The 20,711-nt window shown below is 36.9% G+C and overlaps 3 protein-coding genes across 4 annotated transcripts; all 3 read left to right on the top strand.

The window, feature by feature from the left end:
* Window positions 1–1,375: 1,375 nt before the first annotated feature.
* On the top strand, window positions 1,376–4,099 carry FMA (basic helix-loop-helix (bHLH) DNA-binding superfamily protein). 2 transcript variants are annotated; one of them, XM_089161933.1, is made up of 4 exons: window positions 1,376–1,992; window positions 2,080–2,787; window positions 2,962–3,405; window positions 3,492–4,097. In XM_089161933.1, exons 1-4 carry the CDS (start codon window positions 1,966–1,968, stop codon window positions 3,591–3,593), a joined length of 1,281 nt encoding a protein of 426 aa, XP_089018059.1. In that variant the 5' UTR covers window positions 1,376–1,965; the 3' UTR covers window positions 3,594–4,097. The 2 variants fall into 2 exon arrangements, with proteins under 2 accessions (XP_089018059.1, XP_089018058.1); XM_089161932.1 differs by having other exon boundaries at window positions 1,376–2,787; window positions 3,492–4,099.
* A 2,936-nt stretch (window positions 4,100–7,035) lies between these two features.
* On the top strand, window positions 7,036–9,956 carry LOC149009769 (large ribosomal subunit protein uL13y). Its single transcript, XM_089163755.1, has 4 exons — window positions 7,036–7,409; window positions 7,500–7,616; window positions 7,733–7,820; window positions 9,603–9,956. Exons 1-4 carry the CDS (start codon window positions 7,138–7,140, stop codon window positions 9,744–9,746), a joined length of 621 nt encoding a protein of 206 aa, XP_089019881.1. The 5' UTR covers window positions 7,036–7,137; the 3' UTR covers window positions 9,747–9,956.
* Window positions 9,957–12,604: 2,648 nt separating this feature from the next.
* On the top strand, window positions 12,605–20,711 carry LOC149009768 (putative LRR receptor-like serine/threonine-protein kinase At5g48740). Its single transcript, XM_089163448.1, has 17 exons — window positions 12,605–13,227; window positions 13,787–14,330; window positions 14,440–14,888; window positions 14,996–15,113; window positions 15,206–15,274; window positions 15,373–15,438; window positions 15,519–15,587; window positions 15,792–15,863; window positions 15,961–16,029; window positions 16,118–16,350; window positions 16,436–16,641; window positions 17,296–17,422; window positions 17,551–17,619; window positions 17,727–17,916; window positions 17,995–18,127; window positions 19,555–19,811; window positions 20,277–20,711. The coding sequence occupies exons 1-16, from the start codon at window positions 13,140–13,142 to the stop codon at window positions 19,771–19,773; spliced, it is 2,721 nt and encodes a 906-aa protein (XP_089019574.1). The 5' UTR covers window positions 12,605–13,139; the 3' UTR covers window positions 19,774–19,811; window positions 20,277–20,711.

Raw genomic sequence — 20,711 nt, 5'->3', positions numbered from 1 at the left:
TTAGATCCGACTGTTCGAAATTTCATAGAAAAGTCCTGCACATTCTTTTTCGTGGAGGAGAAGGGATCGAAAGGTGGTGAGGCCGATGCTGTTTGTATGGGATGACGATAAATTTGAAATTAAAAAAAAATACTTGAATAAAGAAGGATAAAATCGATATTTTATATGGATCATCATTATTAATTTCAATCTATAAGATTAAGATTAAGGGGCATTTGTAATTTTTTTTTTCTTTCTTCAACAATAATAGATGTAATTGATTCCCAACTCAAGGGTCTATCCAGTTCTCTCATTTTATCTCTAAGAAGAGAAGATCTTTTCTGGTTTGCAGATCAAGCGCGGAAAGTTGGGCACTGGGAAATGAAAACCACAGAAATGGAATAGGATCACGAGAAAGCCATATTATATTTCCAAAGGCTTCACGGGTGGAGTCCTTTGTTAAACCCAACTGCATCACATGAATCTTGGCTTATTCCATCTAAAAATCCAATGCTTAATTAATTGCTTGGAGAACATGTAAACCTCTCTTCTGAGATTCAGATAGACTTGTGGGAAACTTTTAAAGATGGATGAGATCAAAATAGAAGTTCAAACATGTAAGGAACCTTCTTACAACTGCTTATATCCCCTTCTAGTTACTGGTCAAACGATTATATAGACTACTAAGAACTCAAATGATTAATTACAAGTTTTTATTTCTCTTACGATCATAGTTATCAAGGCGTCGGAGCAGCTCCATGCGACAGATGTTTTAATAAATCTTTGAACTTTTGATGTTTCCTTGATTTTACTTCGTATATACGACAATTACGACAGAACTCGTTAAAATTTGTTGACCTTTTGTGCTTGCAAAATCTCGGACATTCAATATGTTTTGTGATGTATTGCTTGGATTTTAGGGGGAAAAAACAAGAAGATGTTCTACTACAAAATTATTTTTATGATATAGAAATGTAAATATTTACATTATTCTAGCACAAAATCTTTTTCTTCTTCCTTTGATGCTGAAGCAAACCCAACCCATTTGACATTTTGACGTTATTTCTACCCAAAAAATGAGGGTATATGAGATATTTTTGTATTAGTTTCACTCTCATTTATCTTTATCCACTGAGCATGAGATATGTGGATAGTTGTTTCCAGAGTCCATGCATGACCCATACATGGATGATGATCATGTGGTCAGGTTATAGCCACAAGTCCATGACCATGACTCTTCCCCTTTACGTGATCATAATCAACCTTAAACATATTAACTATTTTATATGATTTCCTGATTTTGAAATCTTTCATATTTGATTTATGATGTAATAGATTTCATGAGAGAAGAGCGGGAGCCAACCAGGAAGAGAGAAAGAGAGAGAGATAAGAAAGGAGAAACAAATTAAGAGAAAGAGCGTTTTTGGCTTGTGAGAAAATTAAATATGAGGTGGTGAAAGCAAGTGGGTGAAGGCGGTGAAAGAAGCTCCCCATGCATATTTAATTAATCTCTACTATACAGGCTCCTCACTCTCTCTCTCTTAATCTCTACATACCCAGAACGAGGTTTTGAAGAGAGAAGACTTCTCTCTCTCTCTTTTTCTCTCTTTTCTTTACGTCTGCTGCATTGTCTTCTTCCACCTTCACAACCCAGAATCTCCTTCCCACTTCCACGCGTTTCAGTGTTGTCCTGTTCTTAATTTCTTCTCCTTTCTATTCTTTCTTTGGTTCCCTCTGATGCTAAACTGAGCTAGAACAGTGACTATTTTTTGTTTCTGTCTTTGTTACCGTTCTACTCGTGAGGTGCTAAGTTTGTTTTGATTGGGAAAACAAGAGATTCAGAAAAACATATAGTTTGATTCTTTACTTCAATCCTCTCTCTGTGTGGTTCAAAGCCAGCTCAGATTTTGTCTGACATGGTTCAATATTGATTTCACTTTGGACGTTTATCACTCGAAGTCAACACACATCGGCAGATATATAGCAATGGACAAAGAAGATCAAAACTACTCGGTAAGCTCACACTGTTATCTACACTCTCTCTAGTACTTCTCACCTGTTATTTCCATGGTTGTTCTGGAACTTCATGGCCTGTTGCAGGCGGGTCTCCCTGCAAGTTTTGGATCTTTGGATTACACTCTAGATCATCATCATCATCAACAACAACAACAACACCAGCAGCAGCAGCTAATCCAGTCACGCTTTGAAGAAAATTCTGGTGACAGCAACGCTGGGATGGTGGATTACATGTTGAGCAATCCTCCACCTCAACAAGCATCACCAGGTTTCTTCAATTCCTCTTGTCTGGACAGATTAAACTTTTCAGACGTGATGCAATTCGCCGATTTCGGACCAAAATTGGGCTTGAATCAGGCCAATAACATCTCAGATGGAGAGAATGGAATCGATGACCAGGTTTACTTCCTCAAGTTTCCAGTTTTGAGTGACAAATTGCAGGACAATAGTCTCATGATTCCTTCACCAGCTACAATTCAAGGTGGTAGCATGGAAAGTATGGCAAAAGTAGCTGAAGCAGAAGAAGAAAAAGAAGAAAGGGAAGAAACAGGTGGTCAGGTTTCTGAGAATGCATCATCGGTGAGGCTTCGTATTCTTGCAGGAAGCCTTCAGAAAAACCCTAGCGGTGGAACGCCGAAGAACAAGCGAAAGCGGCCGAGGTCCATTAAGACAAGTGAAGAGGTTGAGAGCCAGAGGATGACTCATATTGCAGTTGAACGCAATCGCAGGAAGCAGATGAATGAGCACTTGAGAGTCTTGCGGTCTCTCATGCCGGGTTCTTATGTTCAAAGGGTATTGATAATTTGATTTATTACACTAACTATTAGGGTTAGGGTTTAAGCACAAAGTTTGTTTAAAGCATTGCACTTAAGAGTATCTTGTTCAGAATTGCTTCCAGCTAGTATTTATAAACTAACACTAGGTATGATTTTAGAATTTACACAGTTTGTTTTTGTGAATTTTTAGGGAGATCAAGCATCAATCATTGGTGGTGCAATAGAGTTTGTGAGAGAATTAGAGCAACTACTTCAATGTTTAGAGTCTCAAAAGAGAAGAAGACTCTATGGAGGTGGTGATCAAGCTCCAAGACCTATTGAATCTCCTTTACCAATTGCACAGGCTCCTCAAGAACCACAATTCTTTCCTTGTATGCCTCTTCCTAATGATCAATTCAAGCTTGCAGCAGACTTTGAAGCTGGAATCCGTGAAGAAACAGCAGAGAATAAATCTTTCTTAGCTGATGTTGAAGTTAAGCTTTTAGGGTTTGATGCCATGATCAAGATCCTTTCTAGAAGAAGACCAGGCCAGCTTCTCAAGACAATAGCAGCTCTTGAAGATCTACAACTGAGTATCCTTCACACCAACATCACCACCATTGAACAAACAGTTCTCTATTCCTTCAACGTCAAGGTATATCTTAGGTCATCTATATATATTTTGTTAAAAAACTAAATCTTCTGATGATATTTGAGTGAGTTAACTTTTGATCTATATAGGTTTCAAATGAATCAAGGTTTACAGCAGATGATATCGCGAATTCGGTTCAACAAATATTCAATTTCATCCATGCAAGCACCACCACCACCAACAGCATTTGATTGATGCAGTCACAAAATCTAAGAAGAAATTAATATGAACTTTTAGTTTCTATTTTGGAATTTCTTGGGTTAAATGTTGATTTTGTTTTCTTCCTGTGAGAGTTATGGTGAAGATGAGGAGAGAAGATGGATTGAGAGAAGCTAAGAGACAAGCTCTGGAAATGGTGTTTTTGTTTTGTGGATTGAAATGTTTCTGCATGTATTATGGTGTTGATGAGATTGAAAGGTTCCAAAAGGTCAACGTGTTTCTGCACTCTGTTGATTGGGTTGACTTGTCAGAAATTTTTATCTTATTAGGCTGCTTTTCTTTATTGTGATGGGCCTACTGGGCCTTGGAAGTTGCCATACAAAGCATGTTAATTTGGAGAGAACCAACCCGGCAACTCGACCACTATCAACCCATTTTGCCTCCACAAATGGGTTGAACCCATTTGACTCAATCCCCTTAAAATGGGTTGGGTTGAGGGATGATCCGGTTCATCATGTGCTGGTAACTGGTTAGATCATTGGGTTATGAAATTGCTATAGGCCGGTTTGAACTTGGGTCAAACCGGGCATGTTACTGGTCTGGCTTGACAGGTTGACTCTTGATATCTTACTGACATAGTTGACTTCTTGCTATAGTTTCTGAGAATTGAAAGATATAGACTTGACTAGAAACTGAGAATGCAGGGATGGTACATCTTCTGAATCCAATCAATAATTTCTGTGACAACAACTGATCATATAAGCCACACAATTAGCTGGACCATATGTTTTGACAATCATGTAGTAGTGGTTCACCAAAGTATTGATTTGGGATTAGTGGTTACAGGCTTGATTTTAAATTAAGGGTTTGTTTAGTTCCATGAATTTAGAGATTTCAAATCTCTTGATTCATGAATACGAGATTTATACCTGTTTAGTCGTGAAAATTTATAGATTCATGAAATCTAGAGATTCATTTTTTTACATTAAAAACGTAAATTGCAGATTATAAAAGAACTAAACATTTGCGCATTCACAAAAATCACAGGTTTCATTATACTGATTCGGGTTAACCAATTAAACAGTTATTTTTATGAATTATGACTCCATATATTTGAAATGTATAGATTTTAATATTTATACATTTGAAATCTTCAGACTCATGTAACCAAACAGGATCGTAAGTTTTAACAATTTACATGTGGATATCCTCTGACACTAATCGATGTCATTCAATATTGGGCCATGTCTATGGTCCGCTTCTAGTAATGCATTAGTTGCATTGCTCCCAAAAAAGAAAGTAAGGTGCCATGTTAGTCGACAATGTTCCTTAAATCAATGAAACTTGTCTCTTGATTTTTCTACCTCATTAAACAAAACAAGTTATGCTTCAGAAATTTGGTGAAATTTTACTTTTTCCACATTTTTTTCACACACTCCACTTCAAATTCTTTCAAACAAATAATATCTTAGATTGCGTTTGTTTGTTGGAATAAAGGTGGGGTGGGAAAAAAGGTGTAGAAAAATTCTTGAAAAAAATGTAGATTTCTTAGTTTTCCCTTTTAGTGAATATTTTATAATGCATGTATTTGGGGAAGTCCCATCCTCTTTAATGACACTCCCTACTCAATTACTAATACTCTTAGGCTGTTGTTGGCATGATTTTCATTTTTTATTTTTATCTATTTTTCAAAAATCAGCACTGAAACTTATTTGGGATCAAAATAGGAAAATCATTTGGTAACTAATCTGTACAATAATTTTTTTACTGAAAAATACATTTAGCATTACCTTTCTCCAAAATAATTTTTTTATGAGTTTTAAGATTTCTATTAGAAAAAAATATATAAATCCTCTCCAACTAGTAATTCTATGTTATTCATAATAGTCTTTCATAAATTTAATACCAATCAAAACATAAAACACTAAACTTGTAGGTCCGTCAATCATACATGATTACAGAACAATAATAATAAAAAAAATTAATGCATAACAAAAGCTAGGTCCTAATGCAAAAGAGTTATGAAAAAGAAACTAACACAGACAAGCTCCCAAGAATCACAAGAAAACTCCAAAAATTATAAAGCACTTCACAAATATCAGTTGACTTCCTTGGATCCCAGGCAACCTTTGGTGGATGTTAACCAAAAAAAAAATAATAATAAATATCTGAGGCAACCTTTGGCTCGAAGAAGCACTTCAAGAGCTCTATACCACATGGTCAGGGTCAAGATCTCGTGTGTGTACTCTTAGTGGAACAATGACTGCTTGAGTGATTCTGAGATCGGCTATATTAAGCTTCATTATTTTACAATCTATTAGGGCTGCATTTGTTTGCAAATATGGGGTGAGAAAAAAAAAAAAAAAAAAAGGTCCCATGTATAATGGGTTGAGGGAAAACAAAGAAATAAAAGGATTTTATAAAAAAAATGTTAAATGTGGGTCATACTTTTTGCTTTTCAATACTTTTTCGTAGTATGGGATTTTGAAAAGACATGGGTGAGAAAGTAAGCATGCCATTTCATGAGAATGTCTTTAACTTTCCCACCCTAGACAATCAAACAAACTATACTTTTAAGATTTAATGAAAAAAATTTGATTTTTCAAAAAAAATTTCACCCCACCTTTGTTTTGTTTCAGGCTTTCAGCAAACAAATGTAGCCTAGAAGAAATGAGGAAACAAACAACTTCCAAAAAGATGTATAATATCATTATACCCTCACTTATAACCATTAGAGTCAACATGACTTTTAAAAGCCAATGCAAAAAAATAAGTGAAAGTAATTTTTATAAAAAATAAAAAATAGGTTGAGATCTGATTATTTCCAAGCCTCTTTAAACAGAAATAGGCCATGTAAATTGTATAAAATGCTATCATTTTTATTTATTTGGATAAAAATAAAAAATATTTATTTATAAAATTCAAGGTTAAAATTGCCTTACTCTTGCATTAATTTTACATCCTCTATTTGGCTTTTAGTATAATCCACACATCATAAGTTTGGACACATTATTTACCAATTATATCTCCCAAACTCTAAGTCTTTTGCCAATTGTACCACTCCTTGCAGTTCATTCAATGTTGTTATTTTTCTTCTAAAATATATATAACTTGTTTACATCAGCATTGAACTACAATTACCTAAGAGTACATCCCTAGCAATATCCATGTAAGCAGCTGATCCAAACTAAAGTGGTACAAGGTGTGGAAATGGTTAAGGGTAATAGGGTAATTAAGGACTTCTAAAATATCAAGGAAGAAGTAGGAGGGAAACTTTGCATTGTTGGATGGAATGGGAAATATAAAACGAAGACGGGGGACTGTAAGTAAAATACAGGGTAATTAAAGGGTGTAAAAGTAATTCTAAAGAGTTTAGTGTTATCTCAAAGAGACGGCTTTCGCGTCTTCCGTTAGATCGTATCTCAATCTTATAAACAAACCCTAACTTTTATTTTTTTTCCTTCCTCTTCTTGTAATTGTAATTAAAGAAACCCTAACGTGTGGTGTGACATAAACCCTAGAGTTGAGCCTCAACCAGAGTGAGAATCAGAGAGGGGAAGTGAGGCGGAAACGAAAATGGTTTCAGGTTCAGGTATCTGCGCTCGAAGAGTGGTGGTTGATGCACGCCATCACATGCTCGGCCGCCTTGCTTCGATTCTAGCCAAGGAACTCCTCAATGGCCAGAAGGTAGTCGTCGTTCGATGCGAGGAGATCTGCCTCTCAGGTGGTCTCGTACGCCAGAAGATGAAGTACCTTCGTTTCCTTAGGAAGAGGATGAACACCAAGCCTTCTCATGGCCCTATTCATTTCCGTGCCCCTTCCAAAATTCTCTGGAGGACCATTCGAGGGTAGGGTACTCTATGATTTCCTTGTTTAAAATTCACTCTTGAGCTAAAAAAAACAATTGCATCTAACTGTTTCTGTTTGGGTTTCTGAAGGATGATTCCTCACAAGACCAAGCGCGGTGCTGCTGCCCTGGCTCGTTTGAAGGCCTATGAGGGTGTTCCTCCTCCTTACGATAAGATGAAGAGGATGGTTATTCCTGATGCTCTGAAGTGAGTTCTTCTCTTTCTTTACTTTGTTTAGTTTTTCAAATAGATTCGTATAAATTTTGTTTCTTTTCTTTTTGTTTGGTTCGCAAATTCTCAATTTGATTTTTTTATGAAACCAGGGTGTTGAGGCTTCAGCCTGGACACAAGTATTGTCTGATGGGCCGCCTTTCGTCAGAGGTTGGATGGAACCATTACGATACCATCAAGGTGCGCCGTAACCACTTCTATGCATTTTCTGTATTATATGAGATTTTTTCTGGCTCTTCTATGTAATTACATTATTAGTTGTGAGAAATTGTCTGGCTATGTTTTGTCTGCTGAGTTGTCTCAAGTGTTTAGATGGCTATTTTGCATATGTGTTATTAGAATTACTGGTCATGTTTTGCCCTATGTGTTGCTGTAAGTAGTTGATGACAGTTTTTGTTCGCGTGTTTAGCATATTATTTTGCCTTGTTTCACCTGCTTTGAGAGGAGCAACTCGAAGAAATAACTGTAGTTGAGTCACGGAGTTTAGGGGTACTCCAAGGTTCTAGCTCATTCTTGTTTTCTGTTTGTTTTTAGGCCTTCAGCATTCCATATTTTGATTTTCTTACTTGTCTGGGTCATTTTTGTGAAACTGTATCTTCAATTTCACCAAGATCAAGCGATCGAGTAGGTGCTTTACAGACTGAAATTACATTAGGTTGTTGTTTAATTGCTGGAGGATGTGTTATGCAAATCCAGAGTCCACAAACCCTAATTGAATTGCTTGTGGGCCCACCTGAATAATATAAAACCCAAGCTAAGGAGTTGATGGAAAATCATGTGGAAGTTTATACAAACAATTTCAGAATTGTACAAATAAATAGAAGTTGTAAATGAGTGGTAGAACCATATTTTATTAGAGACTTGAGAAAAAATGAATTGAATTGTAATATGCTAGTTGAAAGGGTAATTTAGGGAATAAAATAAGAAATAAGGGGGGGGGGGCTTGGGGGGGTGAAAGGAGAGGTGGGGGAGCCCTGCTTGGAGCGCTGTTGAAAGGGTAATTTAGGGAATAAAATAAGAAATAAGGGCAAAGGAGACATTGGGGGAGGTGATTTAAATATGAGTGTTATGTAGGAAGAGCCAACTGCTTGGAGCAGCTAGTTGAATGGGTAATTTAGGGAATAAAGTAAGAAATAAGGGCAAAGGAGACATTTGGGGGGGGGGTTTAAAGAGGAGTGTTATGTAGGAAGAGCGCTGCTCCAAGCAGTTTGTGGTCGGGATGCATTTTGGGCTCCAAAGTGCATTTCGACCATTGAATCAAATGTGGATTCAATAGTTGAGATGCATTTTGCATTTGGGCTCCAAAATGCATACTGACCGACCACTGTTGGGAGCGGCACTGCTTCCAAGTATAAACCGTAGAAAGAAGGGGACAATTCCACCAATGAGTTTTGATTAGACATGATGCATTGGAGGGCAGTGGGGAAATTTTCTGTTAGGATGAGATAGAAAAGAGACGGACACAATCCTCTTCCTGTGTGCACGGGTGTGACGCTGGTGGAGTAGCTGTCTTCAGCTGTTTCTATTGGGGTGCAGGGGTTCGGATTCCATTTCTACTAGTATCTAGGCCCCAAATTGAGAACCAAACAAATAAGCTTTGATTTGGTTTTCTGCTGAACTGGTGGGTTTGATCATTCCATCTGATTCTGGTTGAAAATTGATAATCCTAGTGAATTTTACTCAGGACAACTAGTTGACTGTAGTCCTTTGACCTTATTTTCTTGGATGTCTGAAATAGATGGTACTTCATTTCTGGGGACTGATTTCTTATATGCACCAATAGATACGAATATTATGTTTTATTTAGTATGCTTATTCCTATAGAACGTGGCATGAAATGGATCTGCATATGTGCTGCTCGTATATTTCCTGTTCAACTGGGTATCTTTACCACTCACTGTTGCAAGAATTGCATGTACAAATTTGTTTCATAATCATTTGGAGTGATTTTCTTGGTTTCAGGAGCTTGAGAAAAAGAGAAAGGACAGGTCCCAAGTAGCGTATGAGAGGAAGAAGCAGTTAACCAAATTGAGGATCAAGGCCGAGAAGGCTGCAGAGGAGAAGCTTGGTTCCCAATTAGACATTCTTACATCCGTTAAATATTAAATGTTTTCGAGTTTGAGTGATTAATTTTTTTTCAGACATTTTTGCCGAGAGTTAGCTTGGTGTTGAATTGATCTTCAATTTTTGCAGTGCACTTTGAGAGAATGGGATGACATCATTCTTTATGGTATTTTAAGTAGAGCATTGTAGAACTTAAATTCTCTGTTGTGAACAAGGAGGTACATGAAATTTTTTCCAGAATTGGAATTGCTACTTTATTTACCTCTATATAAATCTACTTTGGTCTCAAAAGTGGAAGGTATGCAAACGTATTGATAGCAGCTTATTGCTTTTGCGATCCAAGCCAATTATCTTGATGTGGGTTTTCTTAAACCTCACAGAAAGACCAAAGTGGTATGTGCCCCAAGACTAAGGCTCTCTTTTGTATCAATTCTCATTTTCTATCATGCCTATTTAAAAGAAATAAGTACAAGAATTCATTATTAGTCTAGATTTGGTGAATTTTGTTGAAATAAATTATGAAATGAAAAATGAATTTGGTGTCAAAATAGAAAATTGTTAAAAAATAATAGTAAGCAAGTGAAAAAAGAGGGGAAAAAATGGTTTTTTTTTTTTTATCAAAGAATGTATATTGATTATTTTACCTCTTAACTATAAAACTTTAAATAAACTTATACACAAATGAAGAGAATGAAATTTTCACCCTAATTCATAATAGACTTTTTAGTCTATTATGAATTTTAGAATTTTTTTATTATTTTAAATAAAAATAAAATTGATAATAGATGTCAAACAATTTAAAAATAATAAAAAATTCTCATAATTAAGAGTGATAATTGATACAAAAAGAGCCTAATATGACTAGTGAATCCCATTATTCGAGTCTATTGCAACAACCTATCATACGATGAGCCATGGAAATCTCATAGGGTGCAATTCAAGCATTGTTGGTCAAGTAAGTTGTCTATCTGGAAAGAAGCGAGTTACTTTTGCTTTTTGGTGAGTGGCAGTGATCTCTCGGAGCTAGCTATGACAAAAGAAGAGATGGAGCTACGTGACCTACGTCATGTCGTATAGCGGCGATGAGCCTGACGGGACACCCTAGGTGGGGGGGGTGTGCGCCATGCTGGTTTAGTGGCGGTAACAAAAGCATTCCTGGAGGGGATGTGGGCCATGCGGTATGGTGTGGTGGATACACAAAGACGAGTGATTGCAGAGAGACATCATCAACGGTTTTCTTCAAGGTGGATTGAAGGTAACCTGAGGAGATATTTTCACGTGAATTAGTGGGGGTAATTTTACAATTTGCAACAATTTTGAGACTTTTTTCGTAAATTTTGAAAAAGGTAAGGGACTTTTTGAATAATTTCTCCTTGCGATGATGGCTGATCCCATATCTCCTTTACCTGGTATATCTAAAGAGTCTCGCATGTAGGGTGCAATTCAAACATTGTTGGTCAAGTAAGTTGTCTTTTCTAAACTTAGAGAGCATTTTTTGAGATGAGTGGCTTAGTAAATGTATGTGTATATGTAGAAAGTGGATAAAGTTGAAAGATCATAACGACATGCTCTTAGTGGTGTAAACGGATTGGATTTAGATTAAATAGTGGTAATATTATATCAACATCTTATTATAACCAAGGTTCGACATGTCGCTCTGTCGCTGCTCCGGCGACATGTCGCCAAAAGTCCCGACTTTTGTAGTTCGATATCGACTCTTTTTTGGGTCTTTACATGAATTTGCGTTACCATTTGGCCATAAACACATTGGGGTGTTATTTCCTACTTACCTACCTAAGTTTTAATTGGCTGTCCAACTATTGCGGCACGGTTTTTCTTCTTGTATATGCGAGAACACAAATACACAAATAGTAAAGAGATGTACTAAAGTTTACAATTCATTATACAACTATGTTGAGTATGGCTCATGCTTCACATATTGTTGCCGACGGATCCGGGGGGTCCGGGGGGGGGGGGGGGTGGGGCAAGCTTTTAGAGGCCCTACATCACTTTGGCAAAAAGCGAACGAAAAATCGGCGAAAAACAAACGAAAGGTCTTATATATGGCGAGGCGCATATCGCCGATTTTCGGCGATATATCGTTTTCGGCGACATATCGCCGACACGGCGATATGTCCCGACATTTGGTAATGTCGTGTCGCTGGGGGGTCATATGGTCGGATGTCGGACACAATGAACTATGATTATAACTGGTCGGATTCAAATAATATTTTATTGGTTATCGGACGGATTTTGTCAGATTCGAATAGTTATTTTTTTAAGTAAATTATTCTAAATTTGTATGAATACAAATGGATTATAAGTTTTGACCATCTGTTGACATCTTTGTCATTTTATTTGTGAAGACTAAGTTTGAAATTAAAGAATTTTATAATTTAGATATCTATCCTATCTTAGTAAAAAAATCTAGAAGGAAAAATTGGATAATTTTATTCTGGACGGATGTGGATGCTAAGGGGATTTTGGTTATCCATTCAAATATATACTCCCATGAAAAACAGCCGTGCTTTTCCGATTCCCATAGATAAACCCAAATGCACTGTTACACATTTCTTGCGATTTAGAACAAGTTAGTTGGAGATTGAAGAAAATCATTTGAATTGAACTCCAAGGTTGGTTGGTAATTCAACAACGTATGGTAACTTGTAGGGAACGAAATCAAAGTACACCCAAAGACCTTTTCCTTCCTGAAGACCTTGAATGCCCGTAGACTCTCTTCCTTTTGGAGCAAGTGGGACGCAAGTGTGCAACGTCACCAGATGAAAATTTCTCCTATTGGTCAATTACAAAAATGTAATGCCTCTTGCACATCATTCCATTTGTGATCATACAATGGGAACACTGGTGTAGTCCCAGATTTCACTTCCCAGTCCCACAACAGCTCTATTTGACAAGGGGTGTTAACATTTTCGCTGCGTTTGAAATTGACACTGGTTTTCAACCGAAAGGAAAAAATTGACAGTTTGTTGACTCTGTCCACTTGTGGGAAGGTAGAGGAAGCCAGCCATGAATGCTTTTTGAGTTAAACGTTTAAGTTTAACTACTGTGGAGAAGTGGAAGCAGAAACAATCCTTTTCTTCTTCTTCTTTTCCGTTTTGGAGAGTGGAAAGAAGCAGATAGAACAAGCCTAAAGGTAACCCAACATCGTCCCACCATGACCCAACAGGACTAAATATCATCTTCTCCTCCTCCATCTCCATTACATCCACTCTGGACCCATCTGACCTCTTCACTGCTAATCCAATGGAATTTTCAGCCCCACAAAGCGAATAGGACGATAAGACATGGAAAAGCTCTGCTCCCTGTTAGTGTTAATCTTTTCCCTTCATCAGTTTCTTCTCTCTCTGTCTGAATCAGTTCGGATTTCGTGCTGAGGCAAGAGTAGATGATTTTCAATTTTCTGGGTTTCATTCAATGTTAAATTTGATGGACTTCTGTCGTTTCTGTCTTGGGTTCTCTCTGATATATGGTTTCTGGAGGACTGTTCTTTGCGATCAACAAGGTATGCATTTGTTTTGTTCTTACTCTGTTAAGAATAAATTATTAGAACATGGGTTAATTTTATCTGAGAAGTATAAAAATTTAGCAGTCACTCGGTGTGAACTTACTTTACACAAATCCCAAAAAATTCGCATGTTGAGTTGGCTAGTCTGCCAGTGATAGAATGTTTTGTACAAGAATTTTACTAAGATGATCATGATGTTGAATAATTCAGTTGCTTCGGTTCACCCTTTTTTAATTTATTTATTTATTTTTATATATTTCTTATTGCTTTAGCATACACATGACTGCTTGCTGGTTCACACTTCTATTACTTGTTCTGTTGGGATGGTTGCTTTTGTTTTAATTGGATGGGTGATTGTGTCTTCTAGTATGGATATCCTTAATAAAGTTGAAATGTCACTTGGTTAAATTTGCATATTCATTTAATTTTTGCATTGTCAAGAATAATTCTATGGTGTGATCTACATGGGGTGATTGTTAACACCTAGGCTTTCTAAACTAACTATGGATATTCTTTTTGTTTTCTGAGAATTGCTTATTTATTTGGTGTTCATCAGGTTTCTTGAGCATATACTGTGGGGAAAACAGGGGTTCTGTGGAGAAATATAACATTTCATGGGTTCCAGACAATACTTATGTGAGTACAGGCAAAATCACAACTGTGCGCTTCATTGAAGGTTCTTCATCATCTGAAGTCCCATTGCGGTACTTCCCAGATGCGCAACAGAGACGCAATTGTTACAAACTGCCTGTAAAGAATATGTCTTCCATGGTTCTTGTCAGACCCAGGTTTTATTACAAGAACTATGATGGACTAGGGAGGCCTCCAGCCTTTTTTGTTTCTCTTGGGACAGCTATCACTGCTACCATAAATTTTACTGTCTCTGATCCCCAGGTTGAAGAGTTCATATTGCCAGTTGATAAAGAAATTCTCTCTTTCTGTCTAGTATCTATTCCTGATGGTGGTGTTCCAGTTATTTCCTACCTTGAAGTTCGCTCCCTCCCTGGAGGAGCTTACACCAGTGGCATGGAGGACTTCCCAGATACTTTACTAAGGAAGTGCTATAGAATCAATTGTGGTTACAGTAATGGATCACTAAGGTAAAAATGAAAAAAAAAAATCCCTTTAGTTCATCATCATTATTGTATTCTTTGAAAAGTTTGTCTAAAATTCTGTTGTTTGCAATTTTTTTATTTACTTATAAACCAGGTATCCTGTTGATGTGTATGATCGTATATGGGAAGCTGATCAGAGTTTCTCTCCTCGGTTTTCATCTGAGTTCAATATTCAAATTCCTTTAAATCTATCCGGAATCATGGACAGCCTGCCTCTTGCTGTTCTACAGTCAGCAAGGGTTCAAACACGAAGCACCATCTTGTCTTACAACTTTTCTCTTGATAAACTAGGAAATTATTTCATTTCCCTGTATTTTGGTGGGATTCTCCATGTGTCACCCTCATTTGATGTATTAATCAACGGGGATATTGTGAGCTCTAACTACACTGTGAAGAGTTCGGTAGCTAGTGTTCTATTCTTTTCACAGAAGGGCATCCAAAGCTTGAATATAACATTCAAAACTGTGAGTTTCTATCCGCAAGTGAATGCAATTGAGGTGTATGAGATTGTTGGTATTCCCTTGGAGGCTTCTTCAACTACAGGTGCCATAAGTACTGAAGAAAATAACCTCTATCGTGTCTGCAGATTCTAATAATAGTCAATATCATTTTACTGGTGAAACTCACTCATATGTTAATATGTACTGCAGTTTCAGCTCTCCAAGTTATCGAACAGTCTACTGGCTTAGATCTAGGATGGGAAGATGATCCATGCTCTCCGACAGAATGGAAACACGTTGGATGTGAAGGAAGTGTTGTTACATCATTGTAAGTGTATTATTAGGAAGATTAATATTCCTATTTCCCCCATACAAGAATTTGGATCTTATTTTGAGGTTTTCATGCCTTTTCCCCATTAGGGAGCTCTCAGATATTGCCTTGAGGACAATCAGCCCAACATTTGGTGACCTACTGGATCTCACAACATTGTAAGACTTTTGAAACACTGTCCATATTTTTGTAGTTATTGTTTATTAGTATGATTATTATTTATTATTATTTTACTGCTGGTGGAATCATGCTTCAGGAATTTGCACAACGCATCGCTTTCTGGACAGATACAGAATCTGGGCAGCTTGCAACTTGAGAAATTGTAAGCTTCTTCCTGATTTTGGCAAGTAATCTGAATACATAATTTGTTAGATTTGAAATAATGTGAAGAAAATGTTGCAGGAACTTGAGTTTCAATAGGCTGACATCCTTTGGGTCTGATTTTGCCACCTTGGTTAGCCTTCAGACTTTGTAAGTTCCAGCACGAAGCACTTTCAGTAGGGAGCTTTCAAATATTCTGTCTTTATCTACTTATTGTGTTCCTGTAATGCAGTAATAACCTTGTTCAGCATGTTTAAGACAAGACATTTCATATCCCAAAAATCTCTGCCTTTGGGTCCACAGTTGGAAAATAAATATATGACTATTTGTGCATTTCGTTTGCTCTATGTGAAGGGACTTGCAAAACAACAGTTTAGAAGGAGCTGTTCCGGAGAGCTTGGGAAACTTGAATGATCTTCACCTACTGTAAGTCGCATAAGAAGTTCAGCTAATGATGCACCACTCCGCTTTGTTTAGTCCAGTAGTGATTAGTGATCCAATAAATACTAACTCTTTTCCACAGAAACCTAGAAAACAATAAACTTCAAGGGCCCCTGCCACAGTCTTTGAACAGAACAAATTTGGAAATTAGGTGCGCGTTGGTGCTTTATCATGTTCTCATTTAGAGATAGACACATTTTTCTGCAATTTTAACACCATCAATGCATCTTTTTGTGCAGAACACTGGGCAATTTGTGTCTTTCTTTCTCATCAACTTGTGATGGTTCAACAGAAAATACTTCAAATGAAGCTCCACAGCTTCCAATATTAAAACTGAAGAAGCATAGTGGCCATAACCATAGGTCAATTATTATTGGTGTGATTGGAGGTGCCTTATGTGCTGTCCTCCTTATTGCACTTTCAGTATTCATGCACAAAAGAAGAAATGAAACTGAAGTCACTACTACAACAAGTACGCCAGCTTCTGAGTTCACTAAGATGGTTATGTGGCTAGAATTTGTCTTCATTCTAATGCCATTGCTACTTGAAATGTTTAGGGAAAGCAACTGTGATGCGTAACTGGAATGCAACAAAGGTTTTGACTTACAACGAGATTAAAGCAGCAACAAACAACTTCAAGAAGGCTATTGGTCATGGTGGTTTTGGTTCTGTTTATCAAGGAAAACTTCCGGGGGGGAAATTAGTTGCTGTGAAAGTGCGGGTTGACCAAACTCAACTTGGAGCCGATTCATTTATCAATGAGGTTTGCCACTCATATTCTTCAATAAAGAACTTCTTGAAATTCTACTGACAATGACCTTGATCCTGTTCATGGTAATACCATCTATGCTGGCATATGTTGGTGAAGGAATAATGCTTTGCACTCGTGGCTGCTAAATTCATCTGTGATATTTTCCTCTCTCCTGACAAAAGGATCAAGAAAAAGAAGCAAACTAAGGATTTGCTTATTAAAATTGAAGAAAATTGTAAACATTTAATAAATTTGTTCTAACCCCTGAAAGTTAACCTGTATGATGAGAGTTATATGTATGTAACATGGTCAACTGGATTGAGCATCCTCAGTTTATTACAGTCCTTCCAAAGAACACATCTATCTTAAGGTGTCAATTTGAATCACAGGCTAGCTAAATCCATCAATGGTGAGAACTGAAATGCGTATTCTTTGCTCAGAATGTTTTTGTGGAACTTGTATGGTCTTCATTTTGTCGATGGGTACGCATTCAGGTTATTTTATGGACTTCACACTTCAAAAGTTTTCCTATCTGTTTGCTTTATCTTGTCAATTCACTAAACAAAGTGAACCTCTTAGAGAAGGCTGGATCTCTTGTTTCTTCCTATGCTCATTGCTTCTTATTTGATCTGTTTCAAGATTTTCAATATGTAATTGGGGCTGCAGGTGCATCTTTTGTCACTAGTTCGCCATCAAAATCTTGTATCTTTGGAAGGATTTTGTTATGAATCAAAGAAGCAAATTTTAGTATACGAGTATTTAGCTGGTGGATCATTGGCTGATGCTTTATATGGTAAGCTGTATCAATTATGTTCCACTCTTTAATTCATAAATTCATTTTCAGCTCTTTTTTTTCTTTTAATTTCATAGTGGATCGTTATGGATATTTCTTTATATAAGTTGGAACTAGCCATTTTTCAGGTCCAAAGAACAAAAAGGTAATGTTAAGCTGGGAGCGCAGACTGAAAATTGCTGTTGATGCTGCAAAAGGTGCCTTTTTCCCTATATTGGTATATTTGTAGCCTTTTCATTGTCAGGGTTATGCAACTAATAAATATTATGAAAGCATTCATCTTGTTCACCCTTTCCTTTGAAAGGACTGGATTATTTGCACAATGGAAGCAGTCTACGAATCATACACCGTGATGTAAAGTGCAGCAACATTCTTTTGGATTCAGAGATGAATGCCAAAGTCTGTGATTTTGGTCTCTCTAAACAAGTGGCTCAGGCTGATGCAACTCATGTCACCACTGCTGTCAAGGGAACCGCTGGCTATCTTGACCCTGAGTAAGTTTTTGAATTAACTCTTGTCTTGATTCGTGGTGGAGGAAGTCTTTGTTCTCATTCCTCATTTCTTTTGTGCAGGTATTATTCTACCCTACAACTAACTGAAAAAAGTGACGTTTACGGCTTTGGTGTAGTACTTTTGGAGCTTATTTGTGGCCGTGAACCTTTGAGTCATGCTGGCACTCCAGATTCATATAATTTGGTTTTATGGGTACTTCTGATTTCATGGTTTCTTCTAACCAATTATTATGAACTCATTAAACTGTATTTCTGGATAAGTGTCGTCATGTATCTGTGCAAAATCTGCATCCATTGGATTCTTGTCCAATATATGAGAAATTTGTGGATTAATTGAAAAAATCAATTCTAAATGGATCATCTAGGTTAATTCAAGGAGTTTACTTATAATACTTGAGAAAGAACTAGGGGAATTTAGAGCATACCCTTTTATTGGTATTAGAAAATTCTATGATGAGAAACATAGGCTAGATTTTTGGTGCTTAGGAGGTTGTGGAGAAGATCTGTTGTTTGATTGTTGACTGTGTAATTATTGCTTTGACAGCTTGATTCCGTGTCTGGTGTAATAATGGTTACTGAAGAAAGTAATAGATACTATAATTTTCCTTGTAACTGCATTGATATCGATTTTGATGTTTCAATATGGAGGTGGAAATGTTATGTGCATATGCTGCTCACATGACAATGCTGCATGTATCTGCTCACAGGATGCACATTATCTGATCTTAGATAGTATTCTTCTTTTGTTTTCTGTCTTGGAGGTGATCTACACAAATTGGGTTCACATATTATTGTTCAGCTGTTCTTTGATGACTTTCCCCCCAGCTGAAACTACTGTTTCCTAGACTCCAAAGTGTTTCTTTTCATGGGTTTTGTTTACTTTTATTTTTTGTAATCACCTTTTGAACATCTTAGATTGGATGGGATTATTAGATCAAGCCAGTAGGTACTTTTAATACCTCTGCTCCTCCTAAAAACTGCCTTGTGTTTATCTGGTTGTATATTCTAATTTTCAGATTTGAATCATACTTCTTTCCTTTCCTCTATATAGTTCATCACTTCATAAGATTTTTATGGTTGAGAAAGAGGAATGCCCAGAAATGTTGACATTCATATATACATTGTTAGAAATCAGACATCAAAGAACTTATTGTGGAACATAATGATCAGACCATCTCAGCTCCTGACTCTAGTCTGGGACAGTTACTTGCTTTTTTAACTTCAACATTTAGTGCAAATCACAGAGACTGCGTCTAATTCTTTCATGAATGTAGAGAGGATATTAATGTTGGACAATATGTTCTAGCAGGAGCAACTGATCGGCATATTCTCAGTAGCACCCTGAAGATTCCTTTGTCGGCATGTTGTCTCTGAGTTTTCATAAGCAAACAAGATTATCTAGGCTTTTAGTGGTTCTTTGCTTGAATTCCAGTGCTCTTTTTCTAGTTGTAACTGGTGTATTAGTTGATCTTGTTGACACTAATAATTGTTTATGCATCTTTTTAATCTCAACATTGAAGATTATCTTGATGAAATTGATCAATAGGTCTTCTGTAACTTGTTTCCATCATTCAATTCTCCAGTGGTCACCTTGGTTTGGAATTTGATTGTCACCTGCAGGCAAAGTCACATTTTCAAGCAGGTACCTTTGAGATTATAGATGAATGCTTGAGGGGAACTTTTGCTCTAGAGAGCATGGAAAAGGCTGCTTCTGTAGCTTCAAGGTCTGTGGAAAGAGATCCATCACAAAGACCAACAATGAGTGAGGTGTTGGCAGAACTAAAAGAAGCCCACAGTATTCAGCTCTCATACCTTGCGTCTAGGGGAAATGTAAATTGATTCAGTTGATCTCTAGCCTTCCTTTATGCTTGAATCAGGTATAGATCTTAGAACTTTACATGTTACTTTGTTTACAGAAGGTGTTTTGCATCATAAACAGAAAGTGTTTCCTCTTGATGTAATCACAATAATGTAAACATGCCATGCTGAAACCATGCTGGCATGACAGGTCCTCATTTTATGTGTTTTTAGTTTTCATTACAAGGTAAAGAAGTTGTATTACAGAAAGAGATAAACCATTTCCCTTTAGTTTATGACTTTATGTTGTCCCTGATTCTCCCCAGTTCCAAACCCTAGACCAAACCGATGAAATCAGGCCGAACCGGCTTGGGCTAAGACCGAATCAAAACTGAACCAATATAACCCAAATCAGATCATGGCCAAACTAAACCCAGTAAACATTATTGGACTGGTTCAACTAATCTCACATGGAACCCTAATAACTTGTTCTTGTTTTTTAATTAATTTTGTGTACTAATCATAACTTTGATACTTCTAATTAGGGCAAATATCACCGAAAGAAGATGGCAGATGGCAGATGGCAGATGACAGATGATGTCTGTTGGGCAGATGATTAGGGGACTGTCCCATGTGGTGGTGTTCCTGTGCTGTGGTGTTTGGTGTGGACATGGTTGGTGCATGCCTATTTGAATATAACCAGAATGGTTTAGTTTTATCAAGAAAAAGAAAGTCCATGCTTTGCTTTCTTACCAAACAAGTACATAAAGAGTTCTCAATAATTCATTAGCAGCAAACAAGGGACATAAAGAGTTCTCAATAATTCATTACCAGCACAAGGCCCATATATATTTTACATGTTTGATGAAACTCTTTGCCCCCCAAATTGTTAAGGTCAACTGCAACAACTATTTCTCATGATTAAGTTGGATCTATTTTAACAGACTTCGATTCCTGCATACCCCTCTGTTTTTTTTCTT

This window comes from Hakea prostrata, chromosome 7 (genome assembly GCF_041222555.1).
Source record: "Hakea prostrata isolate BN-2017 chromosome 7, UWA_Hpros_2, whole genome shotgun sequence".
NCBI lineage: Eukaryota > Viridiplantae > Streptophyta > Magnoliopsida > Proteales > Proteaceae > Hakea > Hakea prostrata.
Note: the sequence above shows the minus strand (reverse complement) of the source record. Positions and strands in the feature narration are given on the sequence as shown.

Excerpts from the sequence above, each read along its gene's own strand:
- LOC149009769 (XM_089163755.1), top strand. The coding sequence starts at position 7,138 with ATGGTTTCAGGTTCAGGTATCTGCGCTCGAAGAGTGGTGGTTGATGCA. Across the intron at positions 7,410-7,499 it reads CTCTGGAGGACCATTCGAGG|GATGATTCCTCACAAGACCA; the intron begins GTAGGGTACTCT and ends GGGTTTCTGAAG. Across the intron at positions 7,821-9,602 it reads ACCATTACGATACCATCAAG|GAGCTTGAGAAAAAGAGAAA; the intron begins GTGCGCCGTAAC and ends TCTTGGTTTCAG.
- LOC149009768 (XM_089163448.1), top strand. The coding sequence starts at position 13,140 with ATGTTAAATTTGATGGACTTCTGTCGTTTCTGTCTTGGGTTCTCTCTG. Across the intron at positions 15,114-15,205 it reads GGAAGTGTTGTTACATCATT|GGAGCTCTCAGATATTGCCT; the intron begins GTAAGTGTATTA and ends TTTCCCCATTAG. Across the intron at positions 17,917-17,994 it reads GCTGGCTATCTTGACCCTGA|GTATTATTCTACCCTACAAC; the intron begins GTAAGTTTTTGA and ends TCTTTTGTGCAG.
- FMA (XM_089161932.1), top strand. The coding sequence starts at position 2,047 with ATGGTTGTTCTGGAACTTCATGGCCTGTTGCAGGCGGGTCTCCCTGCA. Across the intron at positions 2,788-2,961 it reads CGGGTTCTTATGTTCAAAGG|GGAGATCAAGCATCAATCAT; the intron begins GTATTGATAATT and ends GTGAATTTTTAG. Across the intron at positions 3,406-3,491 it reads TCTATTCCTTCAACGTCAAG|GTTTCAAATGAATCAAGGTT; the intron begins GTATATCTTAGG and ends TGATCTATATAG.